At 35.5% G+C, this 23,147-nt stretch overlaps 1 protein-coding gene across 1 annotated transcript; it reads left to right on the top strand.

Moving 5' to 3' along the window:
- The first annotated feature begins 8,420 nt into the window (after nucleotides 1–8,420).
- On the top strand, nucleotides 8,421–17,630 carry LOC127852466 (prostate androgen-regulated mucin-like protein 1 homolog). The gene is made up of 5 exons (XM_052386420.1): nucleotides 8,421–8,433; nucleotides 9,021–9,106; nucleotides 9,336–9,846; nucleotides 16,519–16,655; nucleotides 17,271–17,630. Exons 1-5 carry the CDS (start codon nucleotides 8,421–8,423, stop codon nucleotides 17,592–17,594), a joined length of 1,071 nt encoding a protein of 356 aa, XP_052242380.1. The 3' UTR covers nucleotides 17,595–17,630.
- The last annotated feature ends 5,517 nt before the right edge of the window (nucleotides 17,631–23,147 follow it).

Below are 23,147 nucleotides of genomic sequence, written 5' to 3'. Positions count from 1 at the left end.
GTTTTTCCATTACGATACTTTAAATTAAGAACAAGCCCATGATGTGCATAGTAGCAAAATTACTACAGGGAGCTAAGTGTTGGAAGTATTTCGACAAAAAAAAAATCGATCAACATGCAGTTTTCGTTGTTATGTCCTAGAATACACATTTATCTATAGATATAAATATAAAACATGCGTGTTTTTGTATTTGTTCACTTCCAAAATTCGTACGTATTCATTAAGAGGACCAATACTACGGGTAAACATGCTAATGCTTTCAATAAAAAGTAACTCAGCCAAACAATTTAATTTGATTTCTTGATGAAAAAAATGCTATTTTACATCTTCCAAGCCGTTAGAACTTATTTTATTAACTTGGTTTGTGGTATTTTAGCGTCATGAAATCAAACCTGCCTAGGTCGCTTTGACATTGCGGATATGGTACTGTCGCCTGGCCATCATCATCATCAGCAGCAGCAGCAACAGCAGCAGCAGCAGCATCATCATCATCATCATCATCATCAATCCCTTAACCGGTGTAGCCGTTGGGAGAGATAACGGACGACGATTCAGAAATCCTCCTCAAGTCAGGTCTGCTGTGTGCTGCTGAGAGTAATTCATCTATGGGAAGGGATGTGTATTTTTTAACATTATCCATCTAGCGTTTTTTTCTGACGGCCTCGACGTTGACCTGCTTCTAGAGTGCCCTGTAGAACAGTCTTGCACAGAGAGACGTGCCTGGTGACGTGTCAAAACCAAGCCAAGCCTCGTCGTTTGATGGTCACCAGTAGGGGCTCTTATGGACCAACAAGTCTTGCAGTCATGTTCCGGACGTAATCGTTTGTCTTGTGCTCCGTATAAGACTTCGGAGCAGTCTTTGGAGACCTTTATGTTCAAATGCCTGTATCCTGCGTTCTGCGTGAAGCGTCCAGGTCTCGCAGCCGCAGAGTAGGATGGAGACTACGAGGAAATTGTAGAGCCTGTACTTGGTGGGGGAGATGATGGAACTGCTTGTCCAAAACCTACCATGGCACTTCTTATTGGGACCTCAGCGGTATTGGTACCATCCTTGGCCAGATTTACGCCCAAGTACTTCAAGCTGGTCACTTCTTCTAGATTCTCGCCGTTTATGGTGATGCCTGTTCTGGTGTTGGTCGTGCTGCTCTTCGACTTCTCCGTGCTGACCTCCATCCTGTATGCTCTAGCTTATTTATAGTCTGTGGGTATCTTGAAGTTCACTGCTAGTGCCACCAGTGAGGTCAATATCATCAGCGAATCTCAAGTTGGATATACTCTTGTTATATTGTCCAGTTTTATACGACCAATATACAATGGCAATCCAATCCAAGATTTAAAGGAACGCATGTTTGTTGGAGCAGCATCCGGTTACCACATGCAGCGTAAAATAATTATAGTAGCTTTCTCCCAAGGACCATTTAAACTTAAGGCACTGATTCGGTACTGTTCTTAAGAGCTCCGCAGCTGTCATATTTTGGTCCCGCGGGTGGTATTCTCTCAGGACTGGGCTTGCAGCAACCTAGTATTCAACTACGCGTTGGTTTTCTGTCAACTGTTCACAGATTTCGTTGTTGGTGTAATGAAATGAATTTACCAACAAAGCTGTATTATTAATAGTAAGTACAGAGTACACAAAACTTTTAAGAAAAAATATACTACTGCCTCTTTGTGGACTATCGAAAAGCATATGAATGTATACATAGGAGCAGCGTTTGGTACAAGCTAATTAAAGCAGGAATGGCCGGATAATTACTATCTGTTTCAAGGTCAAAGTATTTAGTTAAACTTCGTGTAAAACATTTACGAACATTTTTTAATAGCAATTTCAGATTTTTGTATGGTAATATAACCTCTCCGATCTGTTGCTCTCCCTTTCGAAATGCAATTACGAGACAATACAGATGTGGTATTAATATTGACCAAACCGCTTGTTTTGTTTATTACTGTTCGCCGACGACACAGTGCACGTGACGGAATCTAAAGACGGCTTACACAACTCCCTTAACTGTCTACTTTGTGATTGTTAAAAACGGAACCCAACAATGAATACCGAAAAAAAACCGCTTAGGTCATGATCTTTTAAAAAGGGGGAGAATAAGTGTACACGACAAATGGTCTTATAATTACCAGGAACTTAAGATAGTTAACTCGTTTAACACTTCCTGGGTTGTGATTACCAGCGGTGGGTCATTCGCTCTAACTACGAAACCACTGGCGGGGAAAGGATTGCCATTATTATATTCACTAATGTATTTAATTAAGTTTAACAAAGTACCTCTAAATGTACAGTTTAACCTATTTGACGCTTATGCTGTATCTGTCTTAAATAGCTGTTCAGAAGTTTGGTTTCATGATCAAGCAGATACTTAAGAAAGAGAACACAAACGTTTTGGGTAAATGGGTTCTTAATGTTTAACCATTTACGAATGCTCTTTTCATTGTATAGCGCATCGCGTCGATTTCCATAGTACATCGAAAGATATATTATAATTATTATTAGTACATGCATTTTAAAGATTCGCCCTGGTAAAGAGAACATTGTATTTTGCATACCATTTTGAATGATGATTTAAATATCATACATGTACAAAATTCTCGTACAAAGAGTGACTCACAGTTAAGCTTTATACTTCAATCATCTGGTTTAAATGAAATATGGCTATATCCTCACTCCATTAAAAAAAGAAACATGAATCCCAAAGCTACTAACTCGACAGAAATTTAACTTTGACTTATCTACCTGGCTTATTTAAATTGGAAATCTTCGATGGGTATATGAATAAGTTTGCTTTTCTGATTTAAAGGTTTCACTTAAATTCAAAAGGTTTATAATGTATGGTGTTCTTTTTGCCTTCGCTCAGTTATTTTTTCATATATAGAGGTTCTCATGTTAAAGGTCAGAGTTACCATTACATCCCGCAAAGCAGCAAAGTTCTTGCTCCATCATTGCTTTTCGGGTTTCACTTGCTTTTAGCTATTGAACCTTAACAATGCGAGAACTTTTGAAAAAAAAGCAAATATAAGCCATTTAGATATTTCAGAATACATAGATACATCGGCATATTGAAATCGTTCGGCAATATAATGTAGCAAGGCAGGATAGAACAGGTACTCTCTGCGATCTAAATGGTATTGAAGACGAATTTCACTAGGGTTTTTTAGTGAAAATATACATGTGTCTACTCGAAAAGAACATATTCAAAACACACGCATATGCTTACATATATTTGTTGAATGCAAAGCGAAAAATAAACAACTGCATGTATGCACAAAATTCGCAACATACTGTCATTAAACCTTTAGATTAAGAGCCATATTAATTATGCAGTTTAAAAATTATACATCTTGGAGTACTCAAACTGTTCAAATACCATAGCCTTGTTGAATGTTTTTGTTATGGTACCTTTTAGATGCATGTGTATGTTCTTTACAACAAAATATTGAATACTTTGTTCTATTGATGCTGTAGTAATTATGTCGCTTTTGTTTTCTAAACCGTACGCTATTATTTAATTTCTTACAATGAAGTATATCTTTATAGATCATCTTATTAACGTATATAAAGACAGCAATATGTTCACAACATAATTATCCCGAGGCGACACCTTGTATAAACATGCGACAACATTCCGCACCCAAGTCACTGCCCTAGAGTCTGCATTATAGTTTTGACACGCTTTCAAATCTTTAATTCACATTTTGTCATTTCATGGATTTAATTATACTTGACCGCATCAGCTATGCTCCGTTTTCAAGTTGATTGCCTTTTTATACACTGACATTATGGGCGGAGTGTTTAGGTAAACACCAATAATTAATGCGGCTTTCTTAAGCTATTAAAACGCTTAGTGTTACATCGGTGACATTTAATTTCAATACGTTATTGTAGCGAAAACTGAGCTAGCGTTAAGATTTTTATTTTTTTTAAAGAAGGCAAATTTGTTAGTTTGGCCGACAGATTGTCGAAATTGTATCGTCTTATACATAAAATTCGTCTTCTTCGTCGATCGTTCACATAAGTATTACACTGCTAATCGGACGCAGCAGGGGTTTAGGAATCGGCATTTAATTGATGCGCGCAAAAACAAACGAATGTGTTCGCATCTCAACGGTTATTTCTTACGCTATCCTATCCGCGCATCAATTGACTGACATCGTCAAAGAGACAAGTACAGCCGAGATGTCATCGTTAAAATGAACAGTTGGGGGGAGTAATGCGAAATTAAATTTGTGACATGATAGGTTTTACATTAATTTAAATTGTAATCTTGTGATGAATTTAATACGGGTGCTGTGTTATGAACATAATCGTTTATCAAGTATGCATTAAATTTTATAACCTTGTAGCATAAGTTTCGTGTTCGTATTTGAATGCAGTCTTTTACTTCCAAACTGTGTGCAATTATAGAAATGTAACTCTAGTACATTTATGAGACAAAATTATTAAAGTGAAATAAAACGCCTGTACATTAGCGCCTCTAATAATCCACCCATTAATCAGTTTACAAAATAACAAGATAAGGAACTATTTGCTGAACATACTTGGACTAACATTGCAATGGACAACGTAAGTACATGATTAATACTTTTCATTTAGGTATGCTTTGGTTTGGTTTGAATCTATACAGTCTCAAAGTAAGTTTAAATATTACCAGTATATCATATGCAAAAAAGAATTTTGTTTTGAAATCTACTGGAGTGTATTGACAATCAAAAGCATAGAATTGCATTGAGTAGATTTCTGTTGTGTTCACATCATTTGTAATAGAAAGAGGAGGATTTAACCCATGTATGCCTAGCGTCTAGAAAAAAGGCCTTGGCAAACAGCGTAGACCCAGATGAGACGCCGCATGCGGCGGCGTCTCATCAGGGTCTGCGCTGTTTGCTTAAAGGAATTTCTGTAAGAAATATTATAAATATAGAAATAAATTTACTAGACATCCCTAATTTTGGAAATAAATTGATCCAATTTAGAAGGAAGGGAGAGTCCACTAGGCATAAATGGGTTAATAATATTAACGTCGATGATCGTAAGTGTATAGAATGTACCACAGTAAATCTGAATATCATTTTCTATAATTTTCATTTTCCAATTTATATAGATCTGAGGTTAAAAATAAAAAACAACAACATAAGGCTATCATTTAACACATGAATTATTTCGAAAAAAATATGCCGCCAAAGTCTGTAAAACGTATCCGTACACTATCGAAAGTATCAATGTTGTAATGTTTAAACGAAAAGATATTACTGTTTCTGTTGCTTCTTAGTTGTTTAAAATTCCTTTATATTATATACAAATGCTTTTATTTTGCTTTTGTGTGTGTTTTTATATATCTATATCATCTATCGTTAGACATTATGTGTATGCTACGAATTACTTTTCTATACTTATGGGATAGTAATAATCACTATTGCATACATTAACCTTCTGTATAGCCGAACTTCATTTTCCGGTGTAGATCTATATGTATTTATGATATTATTTATTTTGCCAAAAGCATGTAATGCCGACAATGCGAAAAAATAAACCATAAACAGTATAATTATTTACTTGCATCATATATCAGCGTTTTAATTAAATAACTGTCATTTTTGTTATTATTATTATAATGATGATTATTATTATTATTATTATTATTATAATAATAATAATTATTATTATTATTATTATTAATTTATTTATTTATTTATTTATTCACTTTTTTCATATTATTATTTTTTTTAAAGATCAATTTCTAACATGTTTGCACTTTTGGCAATACGAGTTCGACCGGAAAAGTATTTTATTGAACTGTCGCGTTGTTCAAGATCAATGTTTTGCTTAAATTATATGTTTTTTTTTGTTTGTGTTTTGTTTTCAGACTTTATCTTAACTTTTGTACATTGTAATATTTCGCTGTTACAGATTCGACGAGCAATGAAGTGGTTCCTTGCAGGCGTTGTCTTAATTTCAGCAGGTCAAATACATATGTTTGGTTTTGTATAACAAGGGGTCGAAAATGTTATGTTCAGTTCACGCTTCTCTTACAAAATAGTTAATATGCAATTTAATAATATAACTATTTGCATACATTTGGTAATATACCAGTGAATATTATATAATGATAACAAAAACAATCACATCCACAGTCATGTAAAGGCATTGGAATGAAAAGGTAATGGAAGCTGACAGACATACAGAAAGACGGAAGGACGAACCGACCGACCGACCGACCGACCGTCAGCCAGACTGACAGACAGACCGACCGACCGACCGACAGATTGACTGACTGACTAATTCATTAATTATTTCAATAACTCATTCATTCATTCATTCATTCATTTATTAATTGAATTCAATTCATTTATTCATTCGCTCATTAATTCATTCATTCTTTCATTCGTTTATTCATTCGCTTAATCTCTCAATCAGTAAGTAATATATTCATTCATTCATTCATTCATTCATTCATTCATTCATTCATTCATTCATTCATTCATTCATACGTTCATTCATTCATTCATTCATTCATTCATTCATTCATTCATTCATTCATTCATTCATTTATTCATTCGTTCATTCATTCATTCATTCATACATTCGTTCATTTATTTATTCATTGATCTGTTCAAGCATTGTAATATCCTTTACAAATTTTTTTTGTTGGTTAAACTCCTTATCACGTGTGTATGAAATAGACAAATTATTTCATATATCGTATTTAATAAATATAGCAAGTACAGATTTGAAGATGCGCATTTAATAGAATTTGATACTTGGTTTCAATCATCGGCCATATGCTGACAAACACCCCGTGAATCGCCCTGTCAGATCTCTGTCAGTACGCTGTTCTCTCTTGGTTGACAAGCCGGTCAATGTTCACGACATACATGTACTTGCTAAATCAATAGCGATTTCACGTTAAGCAGTTTACGGTCTTGCAAAGGCAGTGACTCGTTTTGTTAAAGGGACTGTCAACCACGAATGACGAAAAAAGAAAAGTTCAAAAAACCGTATTTGTTTACTGGCGTTATTTAAAGTTAACTGGTAGTTACCTGGTAGACATACCCAGTAAAATTTATTTCCAAATATACCGAAAATATGAAAACTTAACAACTTTTTTCAAGTATTGTAGTATACCAGTCATGATATTTTAATCAATATAAACTAATAATTGTAAAATAATACGGTATTTTACAACTTTTCTTTTCGCCGTCGTCGTGGTTGACAGTCCCATTAAAGAGCAAGCGTATTCAATATGTCAGTTTGATTTATCACACTGTAGTATTTTGTTTATGCTGGCAGTTTAACAACTTATATCTAGCAAACTTTTGGCTCTTAGGATGATGCTTATTTTCATTAAAATCAATTTTTGTCTGTAAATTAAATGCTATTTTCAAACAGTATAAACTTATTTTAGATGTAGTACAATCAAAATGACACATATTTTTAAAAAAGCTTTAAAAATTTAATGCTATATTGTTTAAGGCTAAGCAGACTGAAGCAAAACTTTTTACAATATCATTTTTTATAGTTATGCATAAGAAATTTGTATTCATAAATCATAATTGATTTATTCAACAAATACTTAATTGGCTATAAATCAAAGCGTTTATTTTGATATCAGATTTTACGAATGCACTGCCAAGATAAGTTTTTTTCTATCCAAAAATTAAGATCAATATAATGTAAATATCAAGTTGGATTATCATATTTTGTTTCCTCAATGTTAATACAGTTCTTTGAAACAAGATATCGTAACAACACTATCAATTAACGATAAATAGTTGATAATTGAAGAATTCACCTTGTCTGTCTGTCTGTCTGTCTGTCTGTCTGTCTGTCTGTCTGTCTGTCTGTCTGTCTGTCTGTCTGTCTGTCTGTCTGTCTGTCTGTCTGTCTGTCTGTCTGTCTGTCTGTCTGTCTGTCTGTCTGTCTGTCTGTCTGTCTGTCTGTCTGTCTGTCTGTCTGTCTGTCTGTCTGTCTGTCTGTCTGTCTGTCTGTCTGTCTGTCTGTCTGTCTGTCTGTCTGTCTGTCTGTCTGTCTGTCTGTCTGTCTGTCTGTCTGTCTGTCTGTCTGTCTGTCTGTCTGTCTGTCTGTCTGTCTGTCTGTCTGTCTGTCTGTCTGTCTGTCTGTCTGTCTGTCTGTCTGTCTGTATGTATGTATGTATGTATGTATGTATGTATGTATGTATGTATGTATGTATGTCTGTATTGTCGTTCAGTTAACGAATCAATCAAGGAATGAATTTATAAATGATGATTTAATTGAACAATGAAACAATAAATCAATTAATCAATCTATCGGATGGTAGTTAAGCCAATTAATCAATAAATCAAATAGTCAGTATTAATCAATAAATCAAAAAGTCAGTTACCAAATCAATAATAAGCTGCACATTATATATTATTTGTATTTGTTCCAGTGCAGGGATGCGATGACGATCCAGCGTTTGTAAAAGACGGAAAGACTTGCGCAGCACTTATTTCTAGCGCCGCACGCCATTGCTATGACGTCACAGTGGAGAGTGCGTGTTGCGCTTCCTGTGCAACTGTAGAGAGAGAAGTCCAGGGTACTTAGTCGGGTTATTCGTCCTAAATGTTATATTAAACAACATTGATTGTAAATGCAAAAAATATATGAAACATAAAAATGTAGCATATACCCAGCACAGTGTCTATAATCTTGCTATCGATCTGTCCGTATATTAAATAAGTAATAAACTGTTTCAAGAAGTTCTTCTGTAAAATTGAGAATGAAACTATTTTAATATTGTTTCAACGATCGAATTTCTATATTTGTGTTTCATTGGGCTTTTGTATACCAATAGAAGTACACATACGTCATTGCCTCACTTCAAAAACTCTTTTGGAAAACCGTGTTAGCATTTGACCTAAAAATTCCATCCCAAGAAAAGCTTTTCTAAACTAAATCAACGCAAGCATGCCCTTTACGACAATGAAGAACGTGCATAAATTGCTTACCTTTTATGCTGAAAATGTGCATTTATGCACGCATTATGTTTAATCATGTCTAGGTTGTGAATATGGCGATCGGACACCGGGATGCGTGTTATTCCTCTGCCCTTCTATTGTGAATCCTGCTGACTGCTGCCAAACCTGCGTGCGTACCCACGAATCATTTACTTGTTTCAAGACACTTTGGTTTTTTTTGTACAATATTGAAATAACATGACTAAATAAGTAAACCAAGGAAGTAGATCGATAAATAAAATATGTAATATATAAATAAATAAATAATAATATAATACTATATGAAATATTTAATATTAAAAAAATAAATAAATGAATTAACATAATTAATTAATTAATTGCCTCTTCACAAACGGCAGACGATAACAACAACCCAGGCGCCCACAACAAATCAGGCGTCAATAACAACCCAGGCGTCCACAACGCAGGCGCAAATAACAAATCAGGCGCCCACAACCAGTCAGGCGCCCACAACAACTCAGGCACCCACAACAACTCAGGCACCCACAACAACTCAGGCGCCCACAACAACTCAGGCGCCCACAACAACTCAGGCGCCCACAACAACTCAGGCGCCCACAACAACTCAGGCGCCAACAAACAGTCAAGCGCCCACAAGCAGTCAGGCGCCCACAACAACTCAGGCGCCAATAACAAATCAGGCGCCAAACAACACTCAGGCGCAAACGGTAACCCAGGCACAAAATACAACCATTTTGCCAACAACCACTCAATTGAACAACCAATCTACTGAAAATCAGACTTTTACTGAGGTGTCAATTACAACTGTGCCAACAACAGCACAAGAAAACAGTACAGTAACATCTACGGATATTTCTGGGCAGCGAGGCAGTCGCATATCAGATGAAGGTAAGATCTTCCCTATTTAATAATAATTTAGGAAGAAGTAATATATTTTATGAGTCTCACTTACAGATGTATGGATTGTTTGAAGTATGTTTGAAGTATGAAGTATGAGTTCGCTTTAACCAAATAAGTTCCGCAACTGAAAAGCCTCATTGTTTTTTAGTATTTTTCAAAAACCGAGAAACAACTTTTCCCCTTGTTATTATACCATAAAACACGCCTTGCAACCATATAATTATTAAAGATTGCACATACACAAAATATAATTGTGCGACTGTTTCAAGGGTCGGTGTTTAATTTCTTTGTCATTTATATCAGAAAAGTTTGGAATCTGTAAGAGAAAGTCCGCCTTTTCAATTTGACAATCGGTAATCAGGTAACCTATCATTTAAATTATATATGCAATTTCACACCTTGCATGCATTAAGATTACACCGTTGTGCAAACTGAAATTACATGATTGGGAAAAAATAAATATTACGTGTCCATACAATTGCGGTTGCGAAATCCTTCGTTTCGATGCTTCAAAACGGAGTTACGAGAGAGCCCGAATGTCATTAATACAACCCGTTTACTATTCGACCTGGTAGGTTTAAATGTGAAACACCAGACATAGTTCACAATAATCTTTCTTCGGAATGACATGATCTAAAGTTTTTAAATACAAACACCAAACCGGGGTACAAAACTCAATTTAAAATCACATACCGCTTTAACTATTTTTATCTGATCGAAACTACCATTTGTCTACAAAATGTGTATGCGTTGCATGTGCAAGAAGATTATAGCAGGTTTTCCAAAAATAGTCGAGATCCGGATTAAAACTCTTTAACTAAGATTCGATCTACTGCCTTCACTTAGATGCTGAGAGGATAAGAGTACGAATTAATCGTTTTGCATAGTAAAGTAAATAGCCCGTTTATAGCTGTGCACAAACGAACTAGTATTTTATTTTGAACTCGATATTGAAAAAATTAGGTTCTTGTAACGGGAAAGGCGCGCATTATTCCAACTTATTATCTTTTGATGTACAATGAATGTGTCTGAGGCAAGTGATACGCTAAGACGTATGTTTTCACTTTAACCAAATAATTTGCCTAGGATGATATACATGGCTTAAAAGTGTCTGACAAAAGATCTTTCACCGAGGGAAGCGCTCTCTTTTCACCGAAGCAATGTATGTGTTCACAATAAGTAGAACATAAGATACCTACACAGCTTTTTAAACAGTTTAAAGCGGAGCTGATTTGAATTCACGCTCTAACCAAAATTGAAGTAAATAAACCGCGTGCTATGGTCACACACTGAAGTTGTATAACGTTACACAATTGACCACTCACCAAGAAAGAGATCGATTACTCAACATGGTGTTTTTAGTTGTTCGCGTAAGCGAAGGAGTTTTCAATTCAGTCTGCTGTTAACTACGCCTAGAACGATAACCACTGCATCTGCTGCATCCGCGCAAAGTTGTCTTCTCACAGAAATCAAATACTTCATTGTTTTTAGGTGCATCTACTTTCTAGCTTGTTTTCGTTGTGATCACAGTTTGTTATCATTTCCTAAATGAAAGCCGAGATTAAGTGTATCTGGCATTTGTTGGAAAACATTTTGTCCTGATCAAAGCCGGAATCTGAGATTACAGCGACAATTTGTGGAAACTTAGCGAACATTTATTTTAGAGAATAATTTTGTCGCACATTTTGTAAACTTGTTAACTTGATTTTATGAACTTCAATTCACTATTTAATTTAAAAGAAGTTATATATTAACCCCTGTTCTCACAAGGCTGCGACTTTACGTCGATCATCCCGATCAAGCCACGATCTGAACACGGTTTGGATCGGGACGGATCGAGGCCGATTGGAGTCTAAATCGAACAATTTGACAACGTATGGTCTTCATTTTTACTTTTTTTCTTTTTCTTCTTGTTTCTTGTTGGCCACGATCCCGCTACGCCTGTTTTGAGCATGTTCAAAGTAAGCGTGGCGAGAGCGTAGAGCTCTCCGATCATGAAGACTCTACCCCGATCACACTGCGCTTATGAAGACTCCACTACGTTTCTCCTGCGATTTGTCACGATCGGCCACGTTTTCGGCCACGCTTGATCGTAGTAGAAGCGGCGTCTATGTGTGAACGGGGGGTTAATTAAATTGAACTTCGTTCATATGAAATGTTCTAGACTAAGTTTAGATAGAAATATAGGAAAACACACATTTATAAGTTCACAAGGTTGTAGCACTATTGATTTTGTTCTCTGTGAAAGTAATATGTTTCCATTGATTCATAAGTTTGAAGTTTTTTATCCTTATATTTTATCAGATCACTGTGTAACAAAAATTTAGTATTTAATGTAAAACTGAGATTGAGACATATCCTAATAGTAATAGCCATATTGAAAATGATACCAAAAAGCTACCATTCACTTATAAATGGGAAAATGAAAAGAAAATGGATTATATATTAATTCATTTAATTGAAAAGATGTAATAAATACCTTTGAAACTATTAATGGCTGTATAGATCAAACCCCAAACAGTGATTCATTGGATAGTTATTTATCCCAAGTTTGCGATGTAATTGAAAATATTAGTTCACCATTATTTAAAACAAGCTTGTTGACAATACAAAATTGGTTGATAAAAACAATATTTTTAATGCTGCCTCTGTTGATAATGAATGTAAGTATTAAAAATGTTATTATATGAATCTTTATATGTACAGACATTATCCCTCGGAGGAAAATAGACAAAGCATGGTAGAATCTAGGAGCCTTTATAAAAGTACAATTAGGAAAAAGAAATATGCTTATGATAAAAATCAAACAACGAAATTAGAAAATGCAAGACTTATAAATGCAAAATTTTACTAGAAAATGTAAAAAAAAAATACATGTAAAGATAATAAGCAAGATATAAGTAGTATGGAGTTTTTAAACTATTTTAAATTAATTAATGACCCTAATTCTAGATTCTAGATCAAGCTGATGAAGATGTTTTGTTTTATCAGGACCGGTACTTAAAGAATTAAAGACTTAAAGAGAATTACATATAATGATTACTGAGTTAAATGTAGCATTTACTGATGAAGTAATTATAAGTGCTTGTAAGCAATTTCATAATGGTAAATCAAGTGGCCCTGATTATCTGCTTAATCAGTTTTTTTTTATTATTTTGGAATAAGTAGTAAAAGTTTCTTAAAAGTTTTTTGTAATTTGTTTAATAAATTCTTTGAATATGGACATTTTCCTGAAGTTTGGTGTGATGGATTTATTGTTCCATTACATAAAAATGTGATACACAGGATGTTAATAATTACAGAGGGATAACATTATTAGGTACTTTTGGGAAATTATTTACTAAAGTCATTAACAATAGACTTAACAATTGGGCTGAACACTATCATGTTTACAAAGAGGCACAGGCAAGATTCAGGTAAAATATGGGAACTATTGATAATTACACGGTGTAATTAATTATTTATTAAATGAACAAAAAAGATTGTATGCCGTATTTGTTGATTACACCAAAGCGTTCGATTATTTGGTGATGGTATTAACTGTTGAAGCAAGGCGTTAGAGGAAAAATGCTTGATATCATAAAATCTATGTATACAATGTGAAATCAATAATAAAAAAAAGGGAATACAATAAGTAATGAAGATTTTTCCTATTTTTTAGGCGTGAGACAATGGGAATCATTATCACCTTTTCTATTTTCTAAAAATTTGAACGACCTAGAGGAACATTATATGATAAAAGGAATAGATATTGGTATGCTAAAATTATTTTTGTTGTTATATGCAGATGACATTGTAATTATGGCAGAACTGAGGATGAACTAATGAAAGGTTTGTCTTTGTTAGAGGAATATTGTGACAGGTGGAAATTATGTGTTAACACAAATAAAACAAAGGTTATGGTTTTTTAAAAAGGGGACAACTTAGGAAGGATATTTTATTTTTCAAAGACCAAGTGTTAGAAATTGTTAAATCATTTACATACTTAGGAATTGTATGCACTCAATGAGGATCTTTTGCAAATACCTTTGAAACATTGCAGGTCAAGCCTCAAAGGCTGTTTTTAAGCTTAACTCATATTTAATAAATTGTCTAACATTATCAATACTTACCAAATTAGCGTTGTTTGATCAGCTTTTTTTTACCAATGTTAAATTATGGGTCAGAAATATGGGACTTAAAGGGGCATTTTCACAGATTTTGGCATGTTTTGAAGTTTGTCATTTAATGCTTTATATTGATAAATGTTAACATTGGATATAAAAAGCTCCAGTAAAAAATAAAGAATAAAATTAAAAAAGGTAACCCTAAGCAGAGCTCGAACCACTGACCCATGGAGTCTTGGGGTAAAAAGTCTCTCACTTTGACCACTCGGCCATCCGTCCGGATACAATGAGAGGTGTATTTTATACTTTATATAACCAATCCTCGTCGTTTCACAAAATGTAACGACAACAACAGAACTTTCCAAATTATCTATTCGTTTCGCGTTGCACCGCTTTATGATTTTCGGGTTTTTAAATCGTCAAAATATGCATATAATGGCTATATTAGAGCATGGTAAATGTTCAGTATTATTGTTTTCTCACAAATATCATAACTTTAACGAAAATTTGCGAATCTGAAACAACTTTTTTCAATTTTGTCAATTTTTCCAAACGTGAAAAGGCCGAGTCAATTGCACTTGAAAGTGTTCACCTAAATTTTTGAAAAGAACTACTTGGCGTGAAAATTCAAACTCAAAATAATTTTGTATATGGGGCACTTGGAAGAATATCTTTGATAACTAAATGAGCCATAAATGTAATACGGTATTGGCTGAAAATTATACAGTTAGAAGATCATAAGTATGTAAAGTGTATTTATAGCCACATGTGTGAGAATTTAATAAATAAACCAAATACACATTCTTGGGCAAAATCTGTATGTAATATGTTGCAGACCTTAGGCTTTCAATATGCATGGCTGAACCAAGGTGTAGGTGATGAAACGTGTTTTTTTATCCTTGTTAAAGTCTAGATTAAATGATACATTTATCCAAAATAGGATGTCAGAACTTAAATGATTCCTCAAGAGCAATATGCTACAGGCAGTTTAATAAATTTGAATTGCAACTTTATTTAAACAAAAAACCGTCGGAGACGGGTGATGCTCCCCAAAGTTTTTTTTTGTCACAATATTGAACTATATATTCAGATAAAAGGAACTGTCTTGAGGGGCATAACTTTGGACAAAATAATACGATGGATGGTTTAGCAACTTAAAAATTTCAAAGGGCCATAACTCTCTAAATAACTCATCTAACCAGAACCCACAAATAACATGCGCATCTCCTAAAGGTAGTTAAGCTTCCTATAAAGCTTCACTGTATTACAGTCAGTAGTTGGAGAGAAATAGCCCGGACAAGAATTGCACTATATGTACAGTTTATAGAAAATTTCAAAGGTCCATAACTCTGTAAAAAATCATCCGACCATAACCGGCTGATAATATGCACATCTCCTGTTGGTAGTGAAGCTTCCCATAAAGTTTCATTGAATTCCCGTAATAAGTTGCTGAGAAATAGCTCGGACAAGAATTGCACTATATGTACAATGGAAAATTTCAAAGGGCCATAACTCTGTGAAAAATCATCCGACGAGAACCGGCTGATAATATGCACATCTCCTCTTGGTAGTGAAGCTTCCCATAAAGTTTCATTGAATTCCAGTCATTAGTTGCTTTGAAATAGCCCGGACAAGAATTGCACTATATGAACAGTTAATGGAAAATTTCAAAGGGCCATAAGTCTGTGAAAAATCATCCGACCAGAACTGGCTGATAATATGCACATCTCCTTTTGGTAGTGAAGCTTCCCATAAAGTTTCATTGAATTCCGGTCATTAGTTGCTGAGAAATAGCCCGGACAAGAATTGCACTATATGTACAGTTAATGGAAAATTTCAAAGGGTCATAACTCTGTGAAAAATCATCTGACTAGAACCGGCTGATAATATGCACATCTCCTCTTGCTAGTGAAGCTTCATTGAATTCCGGTCATTATTTGCTGAGAAATAGCCCGGACAAAAATTGTGCAAGGACGGACGAACACAAGCATGGACAGACGAAGCGGCGACTATATCCCCCCCCCCCCAAAAAAAAAATTAAAAATTTGGGGGGAGCATAAAAATGTTTGCATAAATAAGTTTAGATCTGATCTTTGTAGATTACGGGTTTCATCCCATAGATTAGAAATAGAATCAGGCAGATGGCACAAACCTGAAGCCATACCATTTCAATATAGAAAATCTCAACATAGCATTTTCCCTTCTCTTGCACGATTGTATGTTAACACGTGCACACTCGTTAGAATCATGTATACGGCGCAAGGGCACATGTTCAAAACATAAACGGGATCTTGTCTATGCGATAACAATTTTACAATAAGTTGTTCCGTCTTTCTGAGGTTGTCAATATTTTCGTTTATTTTGCATAGAACAATTACTTAGTTCTCAAATGGAGAAAAAAATTGTATCCGCTTGAGGCTCAAACGGTTTCCAAAGTACAATAGAACCTTTTGTATTAAGCATCAATACAGAAATACTTTCGTCTTTTCAGAACTTTTTTCTGATGGATATTTTTAGCAGTGTCCTAAGTAGAACGCTTTGATTTGTTTTCTAGAGCTTGCCATCATCCTCGTGGGCATTGTCGCCGGTTTGATTTTCATATTTACCCTGGTTGCTCTGGTTTCGTGGTGTATACGTGCGAGCAGAAATGACTATTGGCGCCACCAGAAGCGCCATCGACGCCATTCAAAGGTATTTGTTCATGTTGTACGCACTTGTTAGTGTTCAAATCTTTTCAAGCGTAAACTTTGGTGTACAAGTGTATCCTTAATTAATTAGAGAATTTAAACTATTCATATGAACCCGTTTTTTCATGCAAAATCGTTTTTAAACGCAGTCAAATTTGGTCAGCCTTTGTTAGTCTGTGGGTGTTCTAAACAGGTTTCTCGTAAAGGAAAGCCATACAAAAGAATGAACCACAACTTAAATTTGAAAAATAAGAGAAAAATAACATTAATATATGATACCATTAAATTGTTCAGTTCGTTTGTCTACCAAAATGTTTTAATATTGTTCTTTTTTGTTCTAATGTAATTGTACGCAACAAACAGTTAGCTAAAAGACCAGGCGTATGATATGGGCATAAACAATGAAAAAGACTGCACGATCAACAAAATATGCTTGCCTTTAACTGCGACGGATGAGAGTCAACTATAGAAACTTCATTTAGTTTGTTATTTTTGTTAGCTATGTTTATCTTCTCCAGCAGCAAAATAACCTCACCGATATAATCTCGACCGATGACAGGGTAATACACAAACTGGTTTACGTTGATCACAGCGTTAGCTATATATTTTACTATTTCAGCATCATGGGAACCACATCGAGTACGACAACGACGCTTACGTGGACCCTTCCAACAGCATCTACGTGCCGTATGCAGGCCCTCCGACGCTCACTTCCGGGATCAACACGTCGGCGTCGGCCGCCTCGGAACCCTACCGAGTCATAACAGCGTTCTCGAGTCAGCCATACACACCGTACATGTTCAACCAAAGAACCGGTGAATATGAACAAGGAGACTACCGTAGACCGTACCGTTCTCTCGATCACGTGACCTCATCTGACGAGTCCGTGGATTGGTACAGATCGGTACCGAATATAAAGCTACCCCGCCCGTACTATAGTTAATAGATTCCCCCAAAACGCAAGACATAATCAAATAAACAATCTTTAATTAACCCATTTATGCCTAGCGTCCTGAAAAAAGGACATTGCAAACAGCGTAGACCCAGATGAGACGCCGCATGATGCGGCGTCTCATCTGGGTCTACGCTGTTTGCTTAAAGGAATTGTAGTAAGTAATATTCTAAATATAGAAATAAATATACTTGACATCCCTAATTTTTGAAATAAATTGTTCCAATTTAAAAGGATGGGAGAGTCCACTACGCATAAATGGGTTAATAACTAAATAGCTGGAACTTTGCGGCTTAGCTTCAAAATTTATCTAGAAAGCTAGTTAAGTAGGAATACTGTGACTCACTCTTGGTCCTCACATAATACATCCTATGGCTTGGGAAGAAGACCTCAATAACTTTGAAAACCACAGACACTATATATAACGTCGAGCGGTTGTATGGCTTGTTGTTTAGATGATTTGTGTATTGTTGCACGAAGGGTGTTTCATGATTTGTAGAGAAGTCTTCAATGTATTGCACTTTAAAAATGTATCAATGTATCAATGTATCAACAATGTATACAGAAACTTGTTAAGAGATGTTTACTTATAGCTGAATAATTAATGAGAAAAATGTTTGACACATCTAAAATATAAATACTGTCGTCATGCCGATGGGTACGTGTTCACTTTCTTGGTGCAATGAACACATCGGTATAGAATTATACAATGATATTAATGTATTATTAGGTAATAAAGAACGTACAAGTAACTTTCTCGACCACTTTGTTTTGAACATTTCGAGAAAGACAGTGCAATTCTCAACAATAGCAACTTGCTTGTTTAAGTAATGAAAGTATTGTTTATTGTGTAATTAATACATTGTTGTTCCATGGTAACTACTTTATACGCTGGTACAAACAGGCATGATTAAGTATATATATATAATAAGTATGTTTGTTTTTATAACATTGATACGAACAAACTGCATACTTTGGCGTATTATACTCGTTTGCATTGAACGATTTATTCTACTATTGTTCAGTAATTTACTTTTCGGAAAAATGAGTATTCCAACTTAATCACATGCATATGTATGGAGATACAAATGTTCATTTGTTTCCATATATTCGACGTCATTCATAAGAAATGTAGTATTAGTACAATCAATGCACCGGTATGTGTAATAAATGCTTTTATTAATGTATACTGCTCCAATCTTTAAACTACTCAAAGCGTATACTGTTCATGCTTTCCCTTAGCGTTGGAAAATTCAGATTTGTGGTCTTAAAGCCTTAACTCAAGCAGCAGAGGTGAAATGCTATATTGTCCATTAGACTTTAAGAAACTCAGAGCTGTAATTAAGAGCCAACACGAAATTAATCCATACAACATCGTAGAACTGTTAATCTGGACGTACGTTTGTTCGCAAGACTCATGTTTACAATTTCTGCTTTAATTAAAAACGGCTATCACGAAGACATACATTAAATACATTTAATACATACGTTTAAATAGGTAAATGCATGTAGCGTATTCGATTTTCGAGTTGCGTACAACGCAAGTAGAACCCTACTCAAACCAGGGCGGCGCTCCAGGGGCGTCCAGGATACACGCAAAACGTCGAAATGCGCGCTGCGCGGTCGCTGGTGGCGCCGGGCAAATACCTGAAACGCCACATCGCGGCGATTATATTGAGCAATTTAAAATCATGGGTCGCGGCTTTGAGTTTTCACATGTCGCTGGGGAACGCGTTGGAGAAGCCGTAGCGTGGTTTGATTCTTAGTTTCCTGTGTCCCATGGCATGTACATAAATGTCGAAAATGGAGGACTAGGTAACCGTGTCTACCTTTGTATTGCCTTTTTTCGTCATGCTGTTGAAGCGCCGAACGAAACTATCAAATTTTGGCATTATTATTTGTTAAAATTTAAAATTCAGATTATGATATGCGCCGTTAGTGCATGCGTCATGACAACGCCGTATGCTCCTTTAGGCAACGTCTTGTGGGCGGTGAGAACACATTTAATGCTGTGGTATTTTCTGTAAGGACACGATAAGGACGTTGCCATGATGCCGTGAGTCCGTTTAATGATACACATTGGCCCTTTGTTAATATTTTGCAACAATCGATCAACTAGATGAAAATGTTGTTTTTTTCTCCAAAGCTTTGATGCACACGGGCTTAGTCTGGGTGTGGTGTCAATGGTGTCTTTCAAACAGCTAAACCAGGTCTCATAGGTAGTCACTATTCTGTCCAGAAACAAGACTCTTGATTCGTTCATCGATGCAAAACTGACGATGAACAACAGTTCATGTGTGTAATCATTTTTTATTCTTGTTCCATACAATTGTTCATACCGCTAATATATCTTTCCATTAAAACACAATAACATCAAGGTAGAGCAGTTCATGCCAGATATGAAACAACGGCAAGCATTAAATATGTTACATCAGGGACGGCCAATGTGACCACGGGGTACAGCAATGCTGTTGTGTACCAGGTGTCCGTACACATTTCGGACGAAAACATGTATGACACAAAAAAGGCGTCCAAACCGTATGTCGGAAATATGAGATTTGATACAGTGTCGTATTGATTCTTCAATACCGGCGAAAGGCTTCCGACAGTATGCACACAATGCGTGGTTGGTATTCGGAAAGCGATTTTGACTTCGGTGAGAAACATGTACATGAAAATCGACATTCGTATAAAACCGTGTGCACAGTATATGAGAAGCGTACACAAGTAAGATAAATAAAATCATATTTAACTTGGCCATATTTAGTTCTCCGTTTTCACGAGCATAAAAAGTGTAGGAATAACGTAATGAAACTGCTGTCCATATTTAAATAAGCGATATATAGATTGAGTAATATACAAAACAGCAGTTTGAAAACCTTATACGCGGATGAATACTCGTAATGCATACAGAGATGGAGTTGGACCATGTGACATTGAAAAAAAATCATTTTGAAAAATGGATGATACAAATATCTTAAAAAATGCAATGTTAATAAACAAAAGTAATTTTATCCCACCTATATATGAGGAAAATCCAAAAGGAGAATATACCGAAGACTTTAATTTCACTGCGTTCTTGCAGCGAAAAACTTAGCCTGAAGGTTTTTATTTAAAATAAAAATGAAAAACATTTTTGTTAGTTTGGTCGACATAATGTCGAAATCGGATCTTCTTATACATGAACTTCGTATTCTTCATCGATCTTTTGCATTATTTTTAAACTGCTTAACCGACACGGACGTGCATCGGGAATTTGCACTTGGTTGGTGCGCGCAAAAACAAACGAATGTTTTCGCTCCTCAACGGAGATTTCCTACGTTATCCTATTTTCGCATCAATCGACTTACATCGTCAAAGTTACAAGTACCGACGAGACATGATCGTTAAAATGAAATTAAATGTGACATTATATTTGTGACATGATAGGTTTTACATACATTTAAATTGTAATCTGGTGCGAATTCAATACGGGTGCTGTGTTATGCACATATAGAGAATAATAGGTTAGTGTTGATTATAGATCAGGTTTATCATGCGAGACATAGAAAACAAAGAGCACGAGCCTGGGCGAGTGCTTTTTCGTTTTCGTGCCGAGCATGATACACCTGATCTATAATCAGCACTAACCTATTTTTCTATTTATCCCACTTTTTTATTCAGTAAACCTTTTTATTTTAACAAAATTAGTTTTCATGAGTGTTTGTCGTACTTTGATAATGACTGTAGTGTAACCAAGGTCAGTGTATTACTCCGCGTTCCAAAAATAACCGCGATCAAATTGTCAGTTTTAAAAATCAGAATATCGTTCTGTGACAAAGAGTCGTGCGTTATTAACAACAATTTTATTCATATTGAATTGCAATTCTAAAAGTTGTATAACATCAATATAACATTCAATTGTTATATTCAAGGAACTACCTTTGTATACAACGTAGCCTAACACCACACACAATTCACTTTCAAAATTCAAACATTTGCTGATGAAGTGACTGGGTGGAGCGAACATCAAGATCAACTTTTTCAACAGTAGACATTGGTTGTGTTGGCTTCATTTCGGCCACAGTTTGAGTGCATGAAGGTTAACAAGAGGAAATGGTTGGGTTGTTACATTTATTGGACTGAGATAGAATGTTGGAACACTTTTGCTGCTGTTCAACAGATATGGTGGAATAATTGGTTATGGGTTGGATATTTTTGTGCCCTGTTATGGCAATGATTTCAGTGGGTGGAATGTTTCCATTTCGAAGTTTTTGGACCAGGAATCTGCGAACTGAGTGGTTTGTTATTCTCTTGTGCTCGGGAAAGCCGGCGTCTTTTGTCATGGCCTTCAGCATCAGACCTAGCTTGTTGACACCCAATTGTTGACGCAAGAACCACTGTGATGCAGTGTCAATTGTGCGTATTGCCAGGTAGAAAGGGTGCTGATCTGAAGAAAAATCAGATGGACGCATATTTTTAGTAAAGCTTGTAAATTAACACAGGATTTCTTGGTTCAGAAGTGCCGAACATCTTGGGAGACACTTGTCTTATGTCAGCGATGTTCTCTCCTGTGCGTGTTTTCGTTTGGCGCTTGTTTAACTCAAGATACTCCACATCATTCGAGTCTACACGGAGGCGAACGTCTCCCCACCTTACAAGATACAAGAATCTTTATTTTATGTCAGATATGAACAACAACAAAAGACAGCATTTAAGTTGAAGCGGATGTACTTTGTAAAATGGGGTGAAAAATAATGAGAAAAATTGGTACATATTTTGTGTGTTTGTGTGTTAAAAAGGTTTGTTACCGCAAATTGTATTGCTCCGTGGTTCCTCGCAAGCCAAAATGAAGGCAGTTGATCATCCAGATTGTATTTAACAAGGCCTTCGGAGACTCGGTGCCAAACATCCCCTTCTGCCAGAGCAGATCGATGTCGGTATCAATCAGCGGATGGGCCTCCCTAGGAAGGTTTCCCTTACCCTAAATAGGTGTTTTATATTTCTTATACTGTTTCATTTAACTTTTCGACTATATTTTTTAATTCAGATTTATTTTTTTAGTATTCTATCTTTCGTAGGCTTACAGTAATACTGTTTAATGTGACTTTTCGACTTTTATTTATTAATTTCAACTTTATGTCGCCAGCGTAATAGTTTCGTACAGACTACACTTGGATTTTTCCCCAATGATGTCAAGAATGATACGTTTTCTGTTCAATATGTTATTTTGACAATTTCTTTTAATTATAACCGTTCATCTTAATTTTACCTGTTTCTTAAGACTTTTTTTCTTTGCATTGTAGGTGTCTCTTGTGAGTGTAAATTGGACTCCAGTCCCTGTCATGACTGAACATCCAAAGCGATGTCGTTTTAGGTACCTGTCAACATTAGCGATGATGCCACGGAGAGAGCTTGGTTCAGAATCTGTGCCATTTGACTTTTTAAGGGACAACAGGAAAGTGGCCAAATACTCATCAAGAAGAGTTGGTTCTATGTGGTGGATTTCTTTTGATTCAGCTTTTGACATTAGAAACGTTTTAAATTTGTTTATGTCAGACAAGG

Source organism: Dreissena polymorpha, chromosome 12 (genome assembly GCF_020536995.1).
Source record: "Dreissena polymorpha isolate Duluth1 chromosome 12, UMN_Dpol_1.0, whole genome shotgun sequence".
Lineage (NCBI taxonomy): Eukaryota > Metazoa > Mollusca > Bivalvia > Myida > Dreissenidae > Dreissena > Dreissena polymorpha.
The sequence above is the reverse complement of the archived record's forward strand: the minus strand, read 5'-3'. Positions and strand labels throughout refer to the sequence as shown.

Bases quoted from the DNA above. Each gene is read 5' to 3' on its own strand.
- LOC127852466 (XM_052386420.1), top strand. The intron at 9,107-9,335 runs GTGCGTACCCAC...CACAAACGGCAG, and splicing joins CTGACTGCTGCCAAACCTGC to ACGATAACAACAACCCAGGC. The intron at 16,656-17,270 runs GTATTTGTTCAT...TTACTATTTCAG, and splicing joins GCCATCGACGCCATTCAAAG to CATCATGGGAACCACATCGA.